This window comes from Lissotriton helveticus, chromosome 3_1, assembly GCF_964261635.1.
Source record: "Lissotriton helveticus chromosome 3_1, aLisHel1.1, whole genome shotgun sequence".
NCBI lineage: Eukaryota > Metazoa > Chordata > Amphibia > Caudata > Salamandridae > Lissotriton > Lissotriton helveticus.
In genome coordinates this window covers 1,486,090,609-1,486,112,765 of record NC_136061.1, presented here as the reverse complement: position 1 = coordinate 1,486,112,765, position 22,157 = coordinate 1,486,090,609, and the positions used below count along the sequence as shown (strand labels likewise).

The 22,157-nt window shown below is 45.3% G+C and overlaps 1 protein-coding gene across 3 annotated transcripts in view; it reads left to right on the top strand.

Annotated features, from left to right (window-relative positions):
- The window catches only part of LOC144825008 (uncharacterized), a 329,870-nt gene that overhangs the window by 212,753 nt on the left and 94,960 nt on the right, over positions 1 to 22,157 (top strand). For all 3 annotated transcript variants that reach the window (XM_078683918.1, XM_078683920.1, XM_078683919.1), the window contains one exon: positions 19,577 to 19,651. In XM_078683918.1, coding sequence (XP_078540044.1) covers positions 19,577 to 19,651 — 75 coding nt within the window. The remainder of the gene's footprint in view (positions 1 to 19,576; positions 19,652 to 22,157) is intronic.

The following is a 22,157-nucleotide window of genomic DNA, read 5'->3' as shown; positions in this document are numbered from 1 at the left end:
TCCCTCTTTTGGCAATAATATATCAAGAGCCAAGACGATTTTGTGAAACCATTGATCTTATCGCAACCATTTCTGTATTGATCATTAAGAATCCTCCAGCAGTATCCGTCGAGAAACGATCAACTACTGTTGACAGTTTGCGAATATTATGTGAATTCAGTATGACTCCAACTGAGGGTATCAATGCACCAAATATATCTCCCAACTATTTCCGAAAAACTAGCTCTTCTCAGTGTTAGTCCATTAGTTATTTCATTGTTTCCAGTGATCCTGTTCACATGGTAGATCTTTGGAAATACTATTCCAAAATAACAGCTACTGTACCACCGTGCAGGTCATCTATAATAGGCCTTATTCCAGCACACATAATATATTCCTGGAAATACAGGATCAGTTCCCCCGTTTAGTCCCCATCCCCCTAAGATTAGGAAGTTGTGTTCACATTCACTGGAACCAATGAAAATGCTATTATAATCTGTCTTCAATCTATGGAGGCACAAGTTTCCCTTCTTCACAAAGTCTAGGGACACTGCAGCATGAGCCTTGCCATTTGCATGATTCCCTTCCTTCCCAGCCCATGGAGGTACATAGTATTTCTGTTCTTTGTTTAATCCTGTCTCCTTCAACTAAATTTAAAAACTCTTTCTCCTCTTCACGCAATATACATGTTGGATTATCCTTATGCACCTGTGCTATATCTGTTGAACTCAATGTTAAGAAAAATTCACCCATGAATTGTGAATCTTTACTACTAAGTACTGGATTTATGTTCTTTTGAGTAGGTAGTTCTGAAAATACTATAACTAAGTTAGAATAAAAATACTGAAGTTTCCCTGTTGCATAAAATAAACTTGTCCGCACTACATGATACACCATATGTTAGAGGTATATGGTGGCAGGTTACCCCTTCTGATACGGATAAGGGTAATTTCAAACAGAATTGAATTGAATTTGAATTGAATTATTTTATTGTTGAATTAATAAAAATCCTTACAATAGCAAAGGTACAGTTGGCCTAAATGCACAAAACAAATTTCATTACATTGCTAAAACAAAAGATAATGTCAAAGTTAAAAGAAAAGGTTAAAACTTTGTCGGGACCCGTTGCGAACGTCGTGGGGGAGTAGCCTCAGGCAGTGTGTAACAAGATCATGCACAGACCTGTAGCTGCTTTCCAATTTCAATCATAAATTTAAGACCCCTACAAGTCAGGATTGGTGATGAACCTCCCAGCCAAATTATAACGGCCTGGCGACATGTTCTTATGTTCATTTTGTTTAAAATGTCCCGTAAAAACTGTTTTCTGGCTACCATGAGGAATGGGCACACACAAAATAAGTGAATTAAAGATTCGTTTTGGTAGCCGCAGAGTCTACATTTTGGGCAGTTGTCTTGAGATTTCCAGGAAGGTCTTAGGTCCTTGGACTCGTGGAGGCCCATGCGGAGGTTGATGAGAATCTTTTTTAAGTGTTGGCTAAAGTGTGTTGCCAAGTAAGCCTGAGGCTGTTGAAGTTGGTAGGAGGAAATAACGGTCCAGGCGTGGCGTCGAAGGGTCAATGTTTGTTTGTCTACCAGTAATGACTTCAGTTTTGTATTTAAGTTGGTAATTTTACAAAAACTAGCCTGGTCTATTTTTTTGTTCCATGCTTCAAGCAATCCGAGGTCCGAAAGGCAAATTTGAAGGTGGGTGGCCCAGCGCTGGGTAGGGACAATATTGATTTCTTGCCAACAGAGATTATTTAATGTATGTGGATCAGCAGCACGGAGTTTGTGGCAAAATTTAATGAACCTTGATTTGGACCTGAAGATTTGATTTTGAAGACCAAATTCGAGACGCACCTGGGCTGGCGAGGCGCACTTAGGTAATTTAAATACCACCTTATAGATTTTGTTTTGCAAAGTGTTTAGTATACCAGCCTCCCCCCCAAGCCAGGTAACCAGACCGTAGGACAAAGCTGGTAAGATCTGAGCGGCCATTACTTTAAGAAGATGGGTATAATTTGGGCCTCCCAGTTTTTGTAGGAGACGCCCGTATCCATAAATTAAAGTTTGGGATTTAGCTTTTAGCACCGCAGAATGTTCTTTTTTTTAATTGTCTTTGCCTAGGGTGACCCCCAAGTACCGATAGTAGGGCTGTACGCCTAAGGCAAGATGGTTAAATGACCAATTGAATTTGATGGGTTTTCGCTCGATAAGACATATTACTTTTGTCTTATCTCTATTTAGTTCCAGATGTTCCTCGTCCAGATAGAGATTTAGAGCGTTTATCAGCCTTTGCAACCCTATCGGGGTTCTGCTTAGGAGCACAATGTCGTCGGCAAATTGGATTATTGGCATTGGGGTGTTCCCGAGCTTCGGAGCATGGCTTGCAATTTGGCCGAGCCTTTTTCCAAGATCTGCCAGGTAGAGATTGAATAAACATGGAGCCAGGACGCAGCCCTGTTTTAATCCGTCCTCAGTTGGAATTTTAGACGTAAGGCTTGAACCCTGTCCTTGTTTCACCCTGGCCCAAGTGTCTGTATAGAGGAGCATGAGAGCGTTGAGAACATTTTTTGACAGCCCCCACTCGGTAAGTTTTGCCCAAAGTCTCCCCCTACTGACACGGTCAAATGCCGCTCTGATATCAATAAAGCAGCCATATAGCCGATTGTTGTTGGTTTTGGCTCTTTCCATCATGAGTGCTAGAGCTGTAAGATTTGTTGTGGTCCCTGTCCCTTTTCTGAAGCCCGTCTGATAATTTGGGATTAGGTTGTTGGTGTCGGCCCAGTCCTGGATCTCCTCCAGTATACAAGAAGCGTATAGTTTGGCTTCCACGTCGATTAGAGATATGAGCCGATAGTTCTGCGGTAATCTCCTGTCTCCCTTCTTGAAAATTGGGTGAATAATGTTGCCTGTCCACGAAGGGGGCTGCTGGTTGCTAGTAAAGACTTGTTTAAACAAGGCAGAAAGATGAATTGCCCAAAAGTCAGCGTTATGTTTGAATACTGCGTTGGGGATACCATTGGGCCCTGGAGCGCCTTCGGTTTTAAGATGGTTAATAAACCTTTTGACTCTGTCACAGGAGAATAGGTCCAGCTGAGACCCCAGATGATTGGACCTTCCTATGTCAGGGTAGCTTAATGACTCATCTGACAGACCTTTCGAGAAGCACAGTGACGATGAAATGTTGTTGGGGCGATGGTGGTTAACTGGAATACAGGATTCCCTTTTTAAGTAGAGGTTTTTTACGTGGGTTTCCCAGCTTTGTTTGCTGATGCCGGGATCCTGAGATATTGTGTCAGCATGGTTTGATTTGTTAATGATGCCCCAGAAGTCCCTCGTGTTTCGCTTTTTACTGGCTGCTAGCAGTTTGAGCCATGTCTCTTCCCTGTGGTTTAACTTGGCTTTCCACACCATTTTACGATAGTTATTGTCTCTACAGACATAACAATCACTAATTTCCATTGTATCAACGTACTGAAATAACAATTTAGTAAATACATTTAAAGATAATCCATTATTTGATCCTTCATGATGATAAAGCATCTTTGGCAACGGCTCTCTGCAACTACCCTAAACTTTGGATTATACCAATTTTGTCTAAATAGTCTGATCATTGAGTCCCTGCCAATATGTGTTCCATGATATAATCTTGCCATTTGAGAGAGCAAACAATCTGGCATAACTGTTCTGCCATCTAAGTACACCCATACTTCATCTTCTGTCCTTTTTGTACAACCTGACTTTATCCAGATCTCCGTTTCTTCAACCTCTTCCTGTAACTGTCTGACCTGATCCCATGTTTCTGGAGCTGAAAAAAACATAAGTTGGCAGCTGGTTTCATTTGTTTACACCTTTCTGTTTATTGCCATTGCATTTCTTGCACAATATTGAGCAATTTGATCAGCGTATCTGTTACCTGCTGTCATAAAATCATTTCCTGACTGATGTGCAGCACACTGGACTACTGCTGTTTCTTTTGGCAATTGTATTGCTTCCAACAACTCCTTCACATTTTACTGTTTCTTATAGGAGATCCTGAAGAAGTCAGAAACCCCTCTGCATCCAGAGTTGGCCAAAATCGTGCACAACCCCAAAACCATATTGACTATCTGTGAATCTGGATATTCTCCAATTTTTCCCAATTTTCCATGCCTTTGTTAAGGCCACCAATTCGGCTACTTGTGCCGATTTGACTCCCGGTAAACAGGATGCTTCAATGTCTCCTGATATCTTACTAAAGCGTATGCTGCACTTAGTCCTCCTGTTCTCAGGCATGACCCATTCACAAACAATACATGATCAGATTCCGTTAAGGGTGCTTCTTTTATATCAGCACAGAGATTAGTACACAATTCAGTCGCATCCAAACAATCATGATCTACTTCATCTTTCACTTCTTCACAACATGGATCTGTCAATAATGTGGCAGGATTCATTATTGTGCACCTTATCACTGTCCTATTCTATGCTCCAAAATCACTTTCATTCTTCGTCATCCAACTAGGAGTGAGGTGCTGTGTTCGAGTCCTTGTTTAAAGAATGTCAACTAAATGTGGCACATACACCTTCAGAGGATGTCCCATGACGATTGATTCACTTTCCTCCAGACTCATACAGGTAGCAGCTACTGCTTTTAAGCAGCCAGGTAAGGCTGAAGCCACTGGATTCAAAGTGGCAGAGAAATATGCCACTGGACATCTGCTCATTCCATGTCTCTGTGTTAACCCTGAAAGTGCTCAATTCACTTTCTCACAACAAAATAGTGCAAATTCTTTTGAATAATCGGGCATACCCAATGCAGGGGCCTGACACAGACAACTTTGCAATTTTACGAATGCTTCTAAGCATTCATCATTCCAAATTGGATCTTTAGCTCTTTTCCGAGTCAATTGTATCAATGGTTTCACTAGCAGGGAAAAGCTATTTATCCACTGCCTACAATACCCAACCACTCCCAAAAACATTCTCGTCTTTTTCTGTGTCTGAGGTAGTTGCATTTGTTTAATTCTTTTTATTCTTTCCGGGGTCACTTTTCTAACTCATCTTTCTATTTTATTCCCTTAATATCTAATCTTGTTGACAAAACTGCAATTTCTCTGGAGACACCTTGTGTCCTCCTTCGGCCAAATGGTTCAGTAATGCAATTGTGTCAGTGACACAATCTTCTCATGTCTTTGATGCCACCAATAGGTCATCAATGTACTGAACCAGAACTGATTTCCTGGGCATAACTAATGACTCTAGATACTTTCTTCAAAATTTGGTTGAAAATTGAGGGACTCTCTGTGTACCCTTGTGGAACTCCGCACCATGCCAAAACACGATCTTCAAACCGGAAGGCGAAAAGATACTGGCTGTCCGGGTGTAAAGGAATGGAAAAGAATGCCTGGCACAAATCGATTACTGTATACCAACCTGCATTCCAGGGTATTTGATAAAGAATTACTGCTGGATTTCGCACCACTGGGCAACAAAGCACTAACATTTTGTTAATCTTTCTCAAGTCTTGCACTATCCTGTACTTACCACTAGGCTTTTTGAGTCCCATAATTGGTGAATTACAAGGACTACCCATTATTTCTTTCAGAATTCCTTGTTTAATCATTTGGTTAATTACTGGAGTAACTCCTGCTTTTATCTCTGGACTCATTTTGTACTGTCGGGTGTTTGGAAAAACTGCACCTTCTTTTACCACTACCTTCACTGGATCTACATTTGCCATCAACCCTATATCTTTTCCTGAAAAATCCCATACTTCTTGATTCACTGTGTTTCTCAATTCTTCTGGTAATTCACTTTCATTCATTAATGAAAACATCTCATTCATTTCTGTACCTTGCTTGGCTAGCCTCATCTTGTAAATAAAATCCTCATCTGGGGTTTGGAAAGCAACAGCATCTGGTGTACTGTAGATAGTGCAATTTATTTTGCACAATAAGTCACATCCTAATAGATTTACCGGACTTTAATCACAGACCACAACCCGATGCATGTTTTTAACATTTCCAATATGCACTTCCATTGGTTTTGTAACTGGGGTTCTAATCTGTTTGTTTGACAATCCTACAACTTGGATAGTTTCTCCCGAGAGGGCTAGGTTTGTGATGTCTGCTGTGCTCACAGTAGACTGGGTAGCACCAGTGTCCAATAGAAAAGTGATGGCATTACTTTCCACTTTCCCGTCAATAAATGGACCTGTCTGATCTACCGACAAGGATGTGCCAAACACGCACTCCTCTTTCCCACCTCAGGCACCGTCATTGTAGATATCCTGAATCATCATCATTCTGCAAAAAATATTGTGAAACCACAGAGGTATTCTTACCACTTTCTCCGTGAAATCAGGTGTTCACGCTGTTCTTTTGAGGGTTCACATGATTTGGTATAGGTGCGTGTGGCAACGGATACTTTGGAGTAACTACCTGCTGCTGCTGTTGCTGATTCACAATCACTTCATTCTGCATCTGCAGATTAAAATTTTTATTTGCCCCATTATTATTCTGGACATTTTTACACTTGTTCTTCCAATGTCCATACTTTCTGCATGCATGACAAGGAAATTTCTTCCTCGCTTCCTCTTTACTCATTCATCCTCTTCCTTTACCACCATTCGACACTTGCTCACTCTGACTCTGTTCCTTTATCTGATTATCAGACTGGGCAATACATTTTGTTTCCTGCTGCTCTGCCAATTTCATCTGTGCCCACATAATTTTCTCTTTTAGCTCTCTGTTTCGCCTCAATGTCGTCATCACAATACTTTGCATATTTCATCATTCGACTTACTTTGCCAGCACAACATGTGCTGTTGAATCATCTGACTAATCTCTGGTTTCAGACATACACAAATCTATATACAAAATGTCCCATATCCTTATCCCAATGTTCTCAAATCCACTATACTGCTTAAACACTTGTAACAACCTTTCATAGTGTGCGTGTACCGGTTCCTTTGGTTCCTTAGTTGTTCTATCTATCTTTACCCAATCAGTCTCTTTAGGAGGGATTACCCCTTTTAGAAAGGTAATCACTTGGTGATATTTCTTCATCACCTCCTCTGATGATGTACCTGTTTTGCGATCTCTCGCATATTCCTCACTTGGCTAATCAACTGTGATTTTACATTCTGTCCATAAATCAGCTGGTACCACAATATCGAATAAACCATCCAAATCTTTCAACAAAACTTTTGAAACCTTCACAAATCTTTCCACTTGTTTGTACCATTCAACAGGTTTTTCTCTCAATCTAGGGAAGTAATTTGTAAATGACAAAATAGCCTGTCTACTCCAAGGCGCATGAACATATCCACCACCAGGAACATCTCTCATTGGACATATTCTTTCAATCTTTTCTGATTCTCTCATTGGAAATGCAGATGTCGCTTATCTCGCTTGTACTTCCTCTTTCTGTCTTGTCCACCTAATCCTCCCTCTATCAATGTCTCCCCATTTTCTTTTTTTAAAACAGGTTTTATTTTTCATGGTTTTCATAAACTGCATAGCTCCGCATCCCGGAGACTGCACACATCAATTATGCAAAAAGAATGACAGACATTTCTGAAAATGAATGAACCACATTAGAGCAAACCCCCCCCCCCCCCCCCCGATTTCACTTGTGTCACCAGAGAAAAGTACACTACTTCAGGAGCAAAACATCAAGCCCATCAGTCACCCAACACAGTCCGGAGTTCACACACCCATCAATCCGGCAAGCTACCATCCCCCACCGGAGGCGGATCTAAATCTAGTCCCCGGTAGTCTGCCCACCTTTTCCAAATTCTATAGTGCTTGCGGGGACCACCTTTAATGAAGACCGGCTGCTCGAGCCTCATACAAAAGTCCATCCCATTTCTCCAGGCAGCCAGTGACGGGGCCCGGGCCCCTTCCAGGCCCTGGCAATATCCCTCTGCCAACGTGAGACCTAGTAACAAGAGGTGACGTTTATACCTATTACCCCCAACTCCCTCCAGAACATGTAGCAGGGCCATGCGCTGCATGTAGGGAATCTCCCAGCCCAATACCTCAGACATGCAGGAGAACACCCCCCTCCAGAAGCGAGACAGTGAGAGGCAACTCCAGACTGTGTGCCAAAGTGCACCCTCCTCCCGCCGACAGCGGAGACACTCGGGTGATCCATCATTCCTGCCCTCCACAACCGTACTCCAGTGAAATACACCCTGTGCAGGTATTTGAATTGTATCAACCGCAGGCGCGTGGCTATTGCTGCCCCCCGCGGGCTCGCTAAAGCCTCTGCCCAGTCCTCCTACAGTTCACCTACATCCTCCTCCCATGCTGTCTTTAGCCTCTGCAAATTCGTGGAGCGGTGAATTACCAATGTCTGGTTTATGCGAGAGATCTTGCGGTCAGGTAGTTCCCCCATAAAGACCTTCGCTTCTATGGGGCTAAAATCGGGGAGAGACTCCAGACCCTCCAGACTAGGTGCCAGAGCATGTCTGAACTGCAAGTATCGGAAGAACTGGGAACGTGGCATCCCATATTCCTCCTGCAACTCCTGGAACAATTTAAGTGTCAGGTCTGTCATAACATCCCCCAGGGCCGAAATACCTATAGAGTTCCATCCCCGGAAGCCCTGCAAGGCCGCCAACTGAGGCAAACGTCCGTTGCCCCAAAGAGGAGTCTCCCGGGTCAAGACATTCCACCAACCCATCCTGCCCATGGACCTGCCTCCAGATATGGAACACCACTCGCGTGGCCGGGGGCAGAAGCTTCAGAAGTGGTGCCGAATATAATAGCGTGTGCAGAGAGTTGGTGCCCTTAAGCTGCCGCTCAACCGCGTAGGCTGGGTCCCCCCTGTCCCCGTACCACCACTCATTGAGGACCAACAGATGCGCAGCTTGGTAATAGGAGAGAACATCCGAGGTAGCAAGACCACCAGTGTAGGTAGATAAAAAACAGGTATGTAGGGCCACCCTAACCGCCCCCCCTTCCCACAAGAACCCTCCCAGAGTTCGCTTGCCTGAACCATTGAGGTGAAATCTGGCAGGGATGGTTCTGCAATTGATATAGGAGACGGGGAAGCGCCACCATCTTGAAGATGGCCGACCTACCGTATATAGTCAAGGGCATGCGGGACCACACCATAAGGTCTTCCCGCGTTCGATCCCACACCGGGACCAGATTGCGTTCCCTGGACACTGCCGGTACGTCTGACAAACAGACCCCCAAATACTTCAGCCCCCCCCCGTCGCCAGTTGAAGGGATGAGGCCCATGGTCCGACCCTCGATGCACCCCCCCAGAACCCACAGCGTGGACTTGCATGGATTCATGTACAATCCAGAGGTCTCCCCGAAGATCTGTAGGATACGCAACAGCCGTGGCCCGGACCTGTCCAGAGTAGTAAGAAAGAACAAGACATCATCTGCGTCAAGTGCTATTTTGTCCGTGACGCCCGGCGCCCATTCAAATCCCCGAAGTTGGGCATCAATGCGTACCCAGGCCGCCAGCGGCTCCATGGCTAACGCAAAAAGATAAGGGAAGAGGGGGCAGCCCTGGCGCGTGCCCCGCTGGATGGAGAACGAGCGAGAGATCCCCCCCCCACCCACAACGAAGCCGTTAGATCAGGGTAGAGCAGCTGCAAATAGACCAAAAAGCGTGGCCCGAAATTAAGTTTCTTCAGCAGAGCAAACAACTACACCCAGCTCGGTATCGAAGGCTCTATCCATGTCGGCCAGAAAGTAACGCTGTTGGCTCCCCAAGCCGCCCACTGGCCGATACAGCAACATGCGCGCGCCTGATATTATGGCGAGTCTCCCTCTGAGGCATAAATCCGGCCTGGTCTGGGTGTACCAGTGCAGTGATGTGTGGCTTGAGCTTATTGGCCAACGTCTTGGCCAAAACCTTAGCCTCCACATTGAGGAGGGAGATCGTTCGGTACGACGTGTGCTGCTCCGGAGGTCTACCCGGCTTGAGGAACACAGCCACCTCCGCGTGTCGCCAATCCGGGGGAGCAAGCCGCGCTCCAGCGCCTCCTCCACCACTGGCCAAAAATGTGGGGCCAGCTGTACAAAAAACCATTTAAAAAAACTCACTGGGAAAGCAGCTAGGGCCCGGAGCCTTCCCGGGATTTAACTTGTCATCCGACAGGGGCCTGTCAAGTTGGTCCCGCACCTCATCCGAGACTGTCTACGGGGGGGAAGGTCATCTATAAATTTCATAATAACCACCACTGCAAGACATTCTTTTGGCGCGTACAGGTCCTCATAATATGCCTCAAAGCTTACTACAATAGCTGGGGGCTCGAGAATCGGCGCTCCCATAGGATCCAGGACACCTGGCAGGGGCTGGGCGTGCAGGGTGCCCTGACAGAGGCGGTGGAGCATCTTGCTCGATTTATCCCCCTTTGATAGACCCTACTACGCGTCGCCAGCCAAGCCTGACGGGCCTCATCCATCAGTAGGGCTGCATATTGTAGCTGAGCCAACACTAGTTGCCATTTGGCCGGGCCGCCGTCTGCCTCTTCCCCTACGTTCCAGTGCCTCCACTTCCGCCTCTTGACGCACCAGTTCCCACACACCATGAGATATCTACCCCCGCAGCGTGGGTTTCAATGCTTTTCCAAAGCACCGCTGGCGATTCGACCGACCCCACATTCGCCACCAGATAATTATCTATCTCCTTGGTCAAATGTCCCTGTAGTCGTCCTTCTGCAGTTGCCACCCTGACATACGCCATCGAAGTGGCTGCCCCCCGGGCCAATTTGGAATGTAAGGGCAACGGGCGAGTGGTCCGACATGCCTCTGGGCGTAATATCAGCTGACACCAGTCTGTGTACTAGCCGCTTGGGGACAAATATGTAATCTAACCTCGAGAAGGAATCCTGTGTCATGGAGAAGTATGTGTAGGCCCGGCTTAGGCCATGTAGGTGTCTCCATGCATCCGCCCAATCTAGCCCCATCACCAGGGAGTGTAATTTGGTGGGGGGTCCCCCCACCCCGTTGGCATTCCCACTCCTCCATCTATCCTGACCCAGCTCCATCACATCATTCCAGTCTCCCCCAAAACAAAAAGTGTATCTGGCATATCCCCCCACAGAGTCAGAAGTCGTTCCACTAAGGACCACTGTAACGGTGGTGGAGCATACACGCTGCCCAGCGTCAAAGTATCCTCCCCAATTCTACCCTGTATGAAGACATACCTTCCCTGCATGTCCGACCAAATTATCTCATGTGCACAGGGGACCCTGCGATGAATTAATATTGCCACACCCCGTGAGCCCTGTGTGAAGCCTGAATGAAATACATGGTGATATCCGTACCGCTGTAAACAACGGTACGGATATCACCGCTGGTTGATGACCATTAGTTGAACTAGTTGATGGTGAGAATAGCATAAACTAACTTACTTATACTTTTAAATGTGATAAATAAACCATGGACTCAGGAAAGTTTTAAATCTTTATCTAAATTGAACGCATGTGAACCATCTCAAAATTACAGTGCAGTCACCAACAATCATGTGAGAGAAAAATCGATTAATAAACACCATACATTTGCATCGGACTCATACAGAATTCAGTGCTCAGAAAGGAAGAGGACCGAGAGAAAAGAACATTCGCAAAATAACGAGAAATTCTGTTTACCAAGGATGGTGTGGAAGACCAACCCCCCTGGCCAATGGGCTGGTAAGAGTCCACTGAGATAGGACAGGAGACAAAGACTTCAGGACAGCAATCAGGACAGGATAGTCGACCTCTCTAGAATACCGACAGTTGCGCCACACCCCTCTCTGACACACTCTTCCTCCTCGAGATTCTTCCGCAGTCTTCTGATCGAATCCAATTAAATTAGGATAGAAAGTTCTGCTTCAGGCTCTGCAATCAGCTCCCTCCACCCAGCTGTACGATTCTTCAGCTCTTCATCAGCTTCACCAGCATCTCCGCCTCCCAAACTTGCGCTAACTAACTAACTAAAGCTGTCTTAATTATACCTTTCTCTCTGCATGTTCCACCCATTAATGTTTCAATTTCAGGATAATATGAAATTTGATTGGTCAGGCAAAGGGGGGTCTTCATCACACCATGTTTGCATGTCACAAGAATCAGTTAAACCATTGTTCGTAACCCATCCCCTTACTTTTTATTCATAAACGTTATTCCTATGTGCTTAATGTAATGATTTTGATACACTTATAATAGATGTCTTAATAGTTGAACCCTACATCATTCCGTTCTCACGCCGTAGCACTCTATTTTGGCTCACTTTCAACTGCTTTGTCATGACCTTCATGGATTCACTCAGTGGGCATGCGCGGACTTCGCGTCACTCAGCTCATTCTGTTATGCGGGAAAGGCCCAAATACCCACTAATAATAAAAGTCAGAAAAAAATATTCGTTTCTCAGTGATTGCATTGCATACCACCCACCTCTGCTCTATCCCATTATATTTATCAATACTTTTCCCTGCATTAGTATTAGTAAAATAGCTTGTTTCAGCCAAGAAGGTGCCATGCATGTGAGCCTCCAAGATTCCATTTTTATTTTTTTATATAAATCATTTTATTTGCAAAAAGAACAATGTAATGAGGTCATCACACACAAGGCATACATGATGGTATATGATATCTGGATGTAATTCAGAGCAATTACAATTCTGTCTGCACACATTGAATCACAAGGGATAAGTCTATTACTACGGTGATCATAAATCAGTTAGCTCGTCAATAGGAGCAGTAGGGGGGGGGTTCACATATGTGCCCTCGGTAGTCATTCCAGTTAGACCACACCGCCACCCACTTCCGCGCACATCCCCGGGCCACATATACCGTCTTCTCCTGCACCATACTCCAATCCACTCCTTTTTCCAAGAGCTGAGTGTCGGTGTGTAACAGCCCCCCATAACCTTGCGATGTTTCTCTTAGCGATCGCTAGGCCTAATGTCACCCATAGTCTGCCTTTTGATGAGAGGTCGGTGGGCTCCCAGATGTTAAGGAGGCACCTCTTAGCCTCCGGGCACAGCTCTACTCCCCACACTTCGTACATACAATTGAGCACCCGCGTCCAGTAGGTCTGTATCACTCGGCATTCCCATAGTATGTGTAACAAGGTGCCGGCCTCGTCACACCCCCTGCGACAAAGTCCATCCTCGCTACGACCCATCAGAACTAGCCTATTGCCAGAGACATATACTCGATGCAAGATCTTCAACTCGATCAATCGCAGTTTTGCCGAGATTGCTATCTCTGTGGCGTATGCCAGCGCCTCTCGCCATTCTTCGTCATCAATTTCGAGTCCGTCTGCCTCCCACTTCCCCCTTAAAGCTAGTAGTGGGTCCGGGGTATGGTTGATTAGTTTTTTGTATGTAAGAGAGATGGCCCTCTCCGGGAGGTGTCCATCCAGGAGTCTGTCTTCGAGTGGTGAGGACTCCGGGAGCTGCGTCCCTGGAGGGATGTTGGTCTGGAGTGAATGTCGAACCTGCATGTAGCGGAAGTGTTCCGTCCGGGCCAAGTCATAGGTACGTTGAAAGGTGTCGAATGGAATTACCCCTTCCGGGCCCCACATATCCTTGATGTGAGATATCCCTATCAGGTCCCAGTTTCTAAATCCTTTTGTACGGCTAAGAGTACCCAGTTTTTCCGAGGCCCAAAGCGGGTTGCCAGGGTGAGTTTGCCTGCCCATCCCTTATCTCCCTGGTCGTATAGCCTACCCTCCCTGTCTCTCGTCAAGGTCTTGGCCGCGTCCGTGGCCAGGGCCTTGTATTCTGCAGCCTTAAGTTGGAGTTGGTGGAGAATGTCTGGGTCCCTGCCCCTCTGTGCAGTACCCTCCAGTGTCACCAGGTCGTTTTCTACAGTAACCATCTGCGCCTCTCGTTCTTTGCGGTGGCCCGCAATCTCCAAAAGAGCTTCACCCCTCAGCACTGTCTTAAAGGCCTTCCACAGGACCACTGACGAGTCTACCATACCTTCGTTCTCTACAAAATATCGGTCGATAGATTGAGACAATTTCTTTCTAGTTTCCTCACCCCGGATATACTAGGCATTGATCGGTGCCACACACCCTACTCTTCGGTCTCCAATTGTTACGTGAGCCCATAGTGGGGAGTGTCAGTCAGTCAGTCAAAACACTTTTATTCGATAAATTAATATCATAAAAAGACACGGGTACAATTATATTCATGTAGAGTAAACAACAACAATTTTACATTTAAAACATTTTTAATTTTTTTTTAAAAAATTCATCAAGATGAGGGAAGGCAAGATATCAGTTTCAATTTAACTATACATAAATACCATAAATCTAAAATGGACATCTGATTCAATCAAAGTCAGGCTGAAATAATTGGGGCACATATACTCTTATTCTTAATCCGCACACCAGCTACTAAGAAGCTAGCGACGTAAAATATAATGCGGGGACTACTTAACAATTGTAAATATAGGAGCGCTGGCATGACCTGTAAAACCCCCCCTTCCTCAGAATGGGCAACAAGAACTTCTTCCTGATGTCTCACAGTACTCGCAGAACATAGTAAAATGTAAAGTGTCTTGTGCAGAAAAGTTATCACATTTACAAGGGTTAGAATTTTCAGGAGTGCCCCAGGTAGGAAAACAGCCCAATGTCAGATGAATTAAATTGAAACGAAATCTGGTTAACAGGTGCAGATGAAAGGGACGGGTCACCAGGGTAAGATAGGGCTCGAGTCCAGGGGAGCTAACTAAAGCAAAGTTCACTCTAATGGTGGGTTTCCTAATTTCCAACTCCTCCCTCTCTAGAGACAACAGATTCAGCAATGCATTTTTAGTCTGTCTGACATCTTCTCTTGTTATGCTCTCGGGGGAGGAGAAAAGCTCAGGTCGCCCTATTTTAGAAAATGTTGATTTAATGTACGCCAGCCATGGGATCCTGCTGGCTCTATCCAACAAAAGGCAAGCTTTAAGGATCATATGATTCAAAGAAATTTCCTGGTTAAGCCAAGTCTTCAGCCAACAGGTCAAGGGGGCAATTTTTATTAGATCTGTTACGTACCCCACCCCTAACTCTGTGTGAATGGTAAAAGTGGCGGTAGACTGTGGCACTGTTAATACCGATCTTAGAAATTTATTTTCGGTCACCTGAATTCTATCTTGAGGGGTATAGCCCCAGATTGAAGAACTATATGTGGCAATCGCTAAACATTTAGCTTTATAGACCTTTAAAATTGCCTCCATTGGTCTAGCCCCCAACTTTTTTGTAAATCCCATAAGGGCTGAGATAGATCTGGCAAACACATTACTTCAGTTATTTAATTGCGGGCCCCAGTTCCCTCTTTCGTCAAAAAGGACCCCTAAGTAAGTATAAATGGGCACCCTTTTGACTTCTTCTCCTCCACAAAAAAACGTTTTCACTTTTTTCTTTCTGCTACATTCCCCTACAATCATAACTTGGGATTTTTTTGTATTTATTTTCAGATCTAGGGACTCCATAAAGTTGCCAAAGGTATCCAGCAGCTTTTTTAGACCTTCCCCCGAGCGAGCTAAAAGAACGGCCTCGTTCGTTTAGAGGAGGACTGGAATAGCAGTTTCTCCTATGCGCTGCACATCCAGGGAGGCCTCTCTTAGAGCTGGCTCTAAGGCATTGATATATAGCGTGAAGAGAAGAGGGGCCAGGATGCACCCCTGCCTGACCCCCTTCTCTGACCTAAAGTGACTAGTGCAATGCCCTTCCTGGGTAACCCTAACCGAAGCTAAAAGACCACAATGAAGGTCAGCTAAAAAATTGACTAGGGAAGGGTCAATGCCCATGTCCAATAAAATTTGCCACAGCAGTGGGGAGTGATCTGATATACCCCGCGCCAGGTGGGTGACCTTACGGATCATTACGTCTTGGTGCATTGGCGCCAGGAGGTAGTCCAGGCGTGAGAAGGTGTGGTGCGGAACCAGAGAAAGAGGTGTATTGTTTGTGTGTCCGGTGTTTGGAGCGCCATAGGTCAATGAGTCCAAATGCCTCCATAAGGTTGGGGAGCCATCTTTTTCCTGCGCCAATGTCTGTGGACAGGTGTCTGTCCAATTCCCCCGATACCACTGCATTAAAGTCTCCACCCATGAGGAGCTGTCCCTCTGGGAGGGAAAGCAATAGCTTCCCCAAATCATGGTACGATTGTGTTTGGAGGCCCGGTGGAATGTAAACCGTCACCAAGTTGAGCCTACGACCCTCCTATTTCCCTGAGATAGCAACAAAGCGCCCCACAGGATCCGCCTCCGTGTGATCAATGACCATTGGAAAGTTGCGTCTCAGAAGGATCCCAACGCCCCTAGACCCTGATGTGAACCCAGCATGTGTCATCAAGGCGTACCCCCATCTGTTTAATGCATAAAAAGTGTTCCCTATGAGGTGGGTCTCCTGCAATAAGACAACATCAGGAAGATGCCGTTTAACAAACTGTAGCACAACGCTTCTTTTGAGTTTGTCTCCCAACCCATTGACATTCCAGCTAATCATCTTAAACTTTTATCCCGCTTCATAACCATTCGAGCAGATGCTTACCAAGCTGTTCCTGCGCTTCCCGAATCTCTGTCCCAAAACATGTACCTGACCTCGGTGTGACTTTACCAAATTACCCCCCTCCCCATCCAACAACCCCGCCACCAGAAACTGGTTTCCCACCCCCGAACCCCCCTCCCTGCTTCCCTGCTCCGTAGGCTTTGAACTACCCACATCCCCAATTAGCAGAGTGCCTTTCGCCCAAACTCCAACCCAGGAGTGAGGAAACCTCCCCCTCCCGAAAAACTGTCTTAAGGGGAAGAGTATGCCAGTGCCAGCCCCAGCTTCAACCGCTGCCCGTGCCCACCCCCCATCACTTAACACTTTACCATCTAGGCATACGCTCCTAAAGGATTTTGAACTCCGTCATTTCAAATTGTAGCCCTTCACTGACACATTAGTGTTTCAACGCCTCGAAAGTCAGTACAGGCCACAGAGTCAATGAAGGGGGAGGCCTTAAACATTCGATACCGAGCTCTGTGGAAATTGCAGGTCGTTACAGAGTTAAGGAACTTCCCCCCCCATACTAGGGCCCCCCCAGAGCAGATAGGACCCACCCTCTTGCACAACAGCACATAATACATTACAGTTCGCAGGGGTCTGTGTCGCCAGGCCAATTTCCACTAATGTCCAGCCACCTCCCGTAGAGTCCCCCATCTGGGGCTGGCTGACCTTGACCGCCAAGAGCGCTGGCTTTGATCGTCCTCCTCCGACCTCCCGGCCGCCGAGCCCGGCGAAGCGACCGAGTGTCTCTCCAGCTTTCACCCTCCGTCCGATCCGGAGCTCGTGACGACTCCCTGTCAAGCCAGTCTTGCACATCCGACGGTGCAGTGAAGAACAAAGATTTGCCCCCCGCAATGACCTTGAGCTTGGCGGGGAAAAACATTATATATTTGATTCCTCTATCCCGCAACGCCGCCTTCAAGCCGGCAAAGGAGCGTCTTTCTTGCTGGAATCGTGAAGTCCGGAAAGAATCGGATAGTGGCGTTTTCGGATTGGAGGTCCCCCATCTGCCTGGCCGCCTGTAGGATGGCGTCTCTATCCCTATAATTTAGGATTTTCGCTATGATTGTCCTGGGCGGCGCTCCCGGTTTGGGCTTAGAGATAGGAGCACGATGGGCGCGTTCTATAGTGAATAATTTGGACAGGCGCTTAGGTTGCAGGTGTGTGAGGATCAGATCTTCTAGAAAGAGTTCCACACTAGGCCCCTCAGAATGCTCCGGAACTCCTACCACGCGTATATTGGTTCTGCGGGCTCTTCCTTCTTGATCATCCAGCTTCAGGGCTACCTGGCGATGTTGGTGCACCAGCTTGTTCACGCGTTGTTCTTACTTTGGTAGGTGATGGGTGAGGCCAGAGTCGTAGAAGCCTCTTCATTGGCCCCAGGGGAAGAACACATTTGACCATTTACTGTTTCTCTGTGTAGAGAACCAAATAACATTCTGAAAATGAGCTTTTGTTTTAGAACTTTCCAGTATAAGTCTTTCCCCAGCATGTTATCACTGATGCACGTGATTGGGCTATGTACTACTGAATGTTGTTGGTTCACAAAAAAAGACCGCAAACCTTTCAGTGTTTGTAATTATTGGACAAGAAGTAACTTCGGCAAATTATATCTAGTAGGAAATTATTGCAGCTAGTGATTCACATAATCCTCCCTTTCTCATCATCAGAGGATTTATTTTACCAAAGAATTTTGCACTCGCTTGGGTTTTAACGATATGTCCTTTGAACAGTGTAAAATTCACCAATATACCTGGTCATATATTCTCCCCAATAATTGAACGAGGTATTCTCAATGTGGCCTTTTTGCTAGAGCTAGAATTTGATTTAAAATGTGTTGATAAAAAAAACGGTATTCAGTGTACACGATCTGATAGTCTACTTATAAATGCGGGCTCAAGTATACTGATCATGGATTCTACATATGTAAGCCTTTACGTTAAACTCATTTCTTACTTTGCGTTTGGTGTGCTCTTTGTATTCATTCCTCTGTGTATTGTGGAGTATCATGGAGAGTGCAAAGAGCATTTGCTTTACCTACTTGACTCTGTGTCAAGAATGTATTCAAATTGCTCCGTGGCAAATGCTTAGTGCATGTTTTGCATGTTCCAAAAAGTCATTTGCACAGTTACCATGGGTCAGCACGTGCATTTTACATATTGTTTAACTATAAATGTCAGACACATATTTACCTTCCATGCTGTTGCTGAACCCATCATTTCAAACATACACGCAGAGCAGGTCCCAGCACATGCAAATTCAGTTGACTAAAGCCTAGCACTTGAAAGATCTGTTAACTAAATCCTCACAGAGCCCATTTTCACATTGCTGAATATGGAAAGTGGGGAGTGCACCTATGTCCTAATCTGTTTCAGAAATATGTAAATATTTGAATGTACTTTATGGGATATTTCCAATGCCACAAAAATATCCTTATATTAGTCTGATGCCTGACCATGGTGTATACTGAATTGGCATTACAAAGTATTGATGGTGTATGTTGGATAAAAGTGGTGCATGTCTGTTGCTGATCTCTTAGTGGTGTTTGATATGATTCACCTTGGGGTCCTGTTATATATTCCCAATATCTGCATGGGTTTTGATTGAGTTCTCACCTGTTTCTCTCCATTCTCTTTTCAAACTGGAGAATGCCAGGTCAATCTTTGTCTCTGTGGTCCTTTGTCTGTCCCAAACGGGGTCAGGTTTGTTATCAAGTATGTGACATTCTGCTCAGACATCAGAAAGCTAACAGTGTGATGTTGACCAGCAAAAAATACAACATTGTTAGGTGGCTGGGCTTAGAAATTCGAAGCCTCCTCATCAATTACTTTTAAACTCAAACCACCCAAACACCTTGCTCCATGTCTTACGTATCAATTGCTCTTTGAAGCAGGGCATGCTCTGATAAAGCTCTATAAGGTGTTAAGAGTGATCAGCTCACCACAGAGTCCTTATCAACACAGACATTTTGTGATCAGTGCATTCAGTGTGGTGTTCTCACCCCCAGCTCTGCTTTTCCTCTAGGAGGATTACTTACAATGTTTGATGTATCTTCTTGTGTAATGCTAGGTTAAACTATGTTTTTGAATAAGAAATGTTGCTTTTCCCACCAGTTGTATCATTCAGTATTAAAGAAGAAGAGGATCCCTTTGCCCACGATCACATGGAAACCATTAGTCGAACAACAGGTTAGTATATTGTGCGTACCAAATGCAACCCACGGGGCGGACATCCCTAAGTGCCTTTTTGTATGCACATCTCCAACAATGTAATCATTTTCTGTATCAATATCCACTGATACTGTGTCACTGATGAGCCAAATATAATGCATGTTTCCTAAAAGGATCCCCACTACTTTCGTCTGTGATGTGATATTATCCATATTTGCAAATAATTATCTAACTGTAAACTCACCCTTATTTTTTTAAATGTATACACATCCATATACTCATTTTGATCCTTCAATAACCACTCCCATTTTTAATTCTGCAGGTGGCTGATGCTACTTTATATCATTTAAAGACGGTGGTGACCATTTTGGTTAAGATACAGTTGCTTGGCAATGCTGGCTAGCATTTGATAGCCACTTGTAGGTATGCAGTTTGTGGCATGAGTGCCAAAAGTTCGAGTTGTATTTATGAATATCTCCATTATTACGGCAGGGAACAATGACATTGTTCTGGCTTCCCATTCTTTCAAACCTTTACAAATTCACTCGTTTTTTCATGGAGCAGAGAGCTGAGATGTATCGTACAAAATACTACTGGAAGTCTTCTTAGTAAACTCATTCTACAAATGAAGAGAAATAATATCTCCTACAAAATTCAAGACCGGGTGAACTGTTAGCCAGGAGAACGTTGTAGAATAAATGCATCATGAAGTTTTAGCAGTCTTTAAGGGTAACAAGGAATCTTTCCATTTTTTTTCCAGTAGGTTAGAATCAAAAATGTGGTTTGGAAAAGATACATTTTTTACTCCTTTAAAGTTTTAAAAATGTTTTTAACTTTATTTTACAAGAGAGGCATACATTTAGTTTCATTCCAGTACAATGAGTTTGGCGTTGTTAATTTACTAGAGCAATTTGACACAACCGAATATTCACAGGTTACCCAGTAACCTACCCAGTCGTTCTTGGGGCATGACTGGGGTATGCAGCATGCGAAATCAGTGACCAGTGTCGCACAGAGTTCTACTGTATCTTCATGCAGGGTCTCTATGTGGTTCTTGTTGTGAGTTCTCACAAGGGGAGCATGGATTTGAGTCAGTGTTTAGCTGGCGAAGGTATGTTACCAGTGGATCCCAGATGTTGTGTGGGTGGCTCGCTGGGGGCATGAGGCTCCAATATGTGGTCAGGTGCGTCTGGCAGTGTGCCGCATCGGCGAGCCATGATTCAGCTGATGGTGCTGGTTTGTGACCCCAGTGTATCTCCATCCTGCACTTGGCCAGCAGTAGAAGTACCAATCGTCTGTTTGTGTCAGGAATTTCTTTAACATATCTGCGTAAATATATGAGCAGGGCTGGTGCTATGAGGTTGATGTGATGGCACTTATTATCTCGCATACCACCCTCCAGTATTCTGCCACATGCGGACACGTCCAGCTAAATGTTTGAACATGGCATCCGGTGCAGAGCACCACATGCATCTCACGTCGGCAGTCAGGCCCATCTTATAGAGAGCCTTCGGGTGCGATATAGTCTGTGTAGGTATTTAAAGTGTATCAACCTCAATCTGTAATGGGGCTAGAGTCGCTCAGTCTGGTTACAACAGTATTGCCATTGTTCCACCGATAGGGCAGTGATCCTGTCCATTTCCTTGGCCTGACGAGCTTGTTCAGTGCCCAGCAGAGAGGCTACTGGCGTTAGGGAGTAGAGTCTGGTTATAATTTAGCACAGTGACGTGGCTGTATGAACATATTCGAGTGCAACGATGACTGGTGAGGGGTCTGGGAACGCGTTGTTTGTGTTTCTGCAAGTTGCTCTAATTTAGTAGTATAAAAAAGTGTCTAATGGGGTGGCTGCAATTATTGCTGTATTGATGAAGGGGTGGGGAAACTTTCCACCCGGGTAGAGGTCAGCAGAGGTACGCATACCCAGTTTCTTGGGTAGGTGCGCCATTTCTTTGTTGTGTAGTGGGGGGGAAGGAGGGTTTTTGTGCCAGTCTCATGGATGGTGTGTATAGAGTTTCAGAGCCTGTCCATCTGCAGATGCCTTTCCATGCCTAGCATAAGCATTCTGTTGTATTAATTTCCTCCCTGGTTGCTTTATATGGCTGGAATAGTGCAGTTGTTAGCGGCCAAGGGAAAGCCTGATCTGTTTCATCATCGATGCGGCTGGAATGGTGTTGGGTGCAGCCAGAAATGTAGGAAACTTGCCTGAGCTCAGAGTGCATATAGCTTTAAATCTGTGGCCCCCTTTCCACTGTGTGTGAAGGGTGGTGTTAGGGTTTCGTAGGCGACGCTCGGTTGTCAGGCTGCCCATGTTAGCGCAATCATGTCTGAGCGTAGTCTTTTAAATTAGTGCGCCGTGAGGGGGACTGGGACTGGGACATTAAGGAATAGATTTTACAAAATTTGCAGGATCACCATCTTAGCTATCGCAATACGTCCAACCCTTGAGAGCGGAGCTTGTTCCATATCTGGGTTCTAGTTTCGAGCCATTCCACATTTTGCTCTCCAGAGTTCTTCCGGGTCTTTA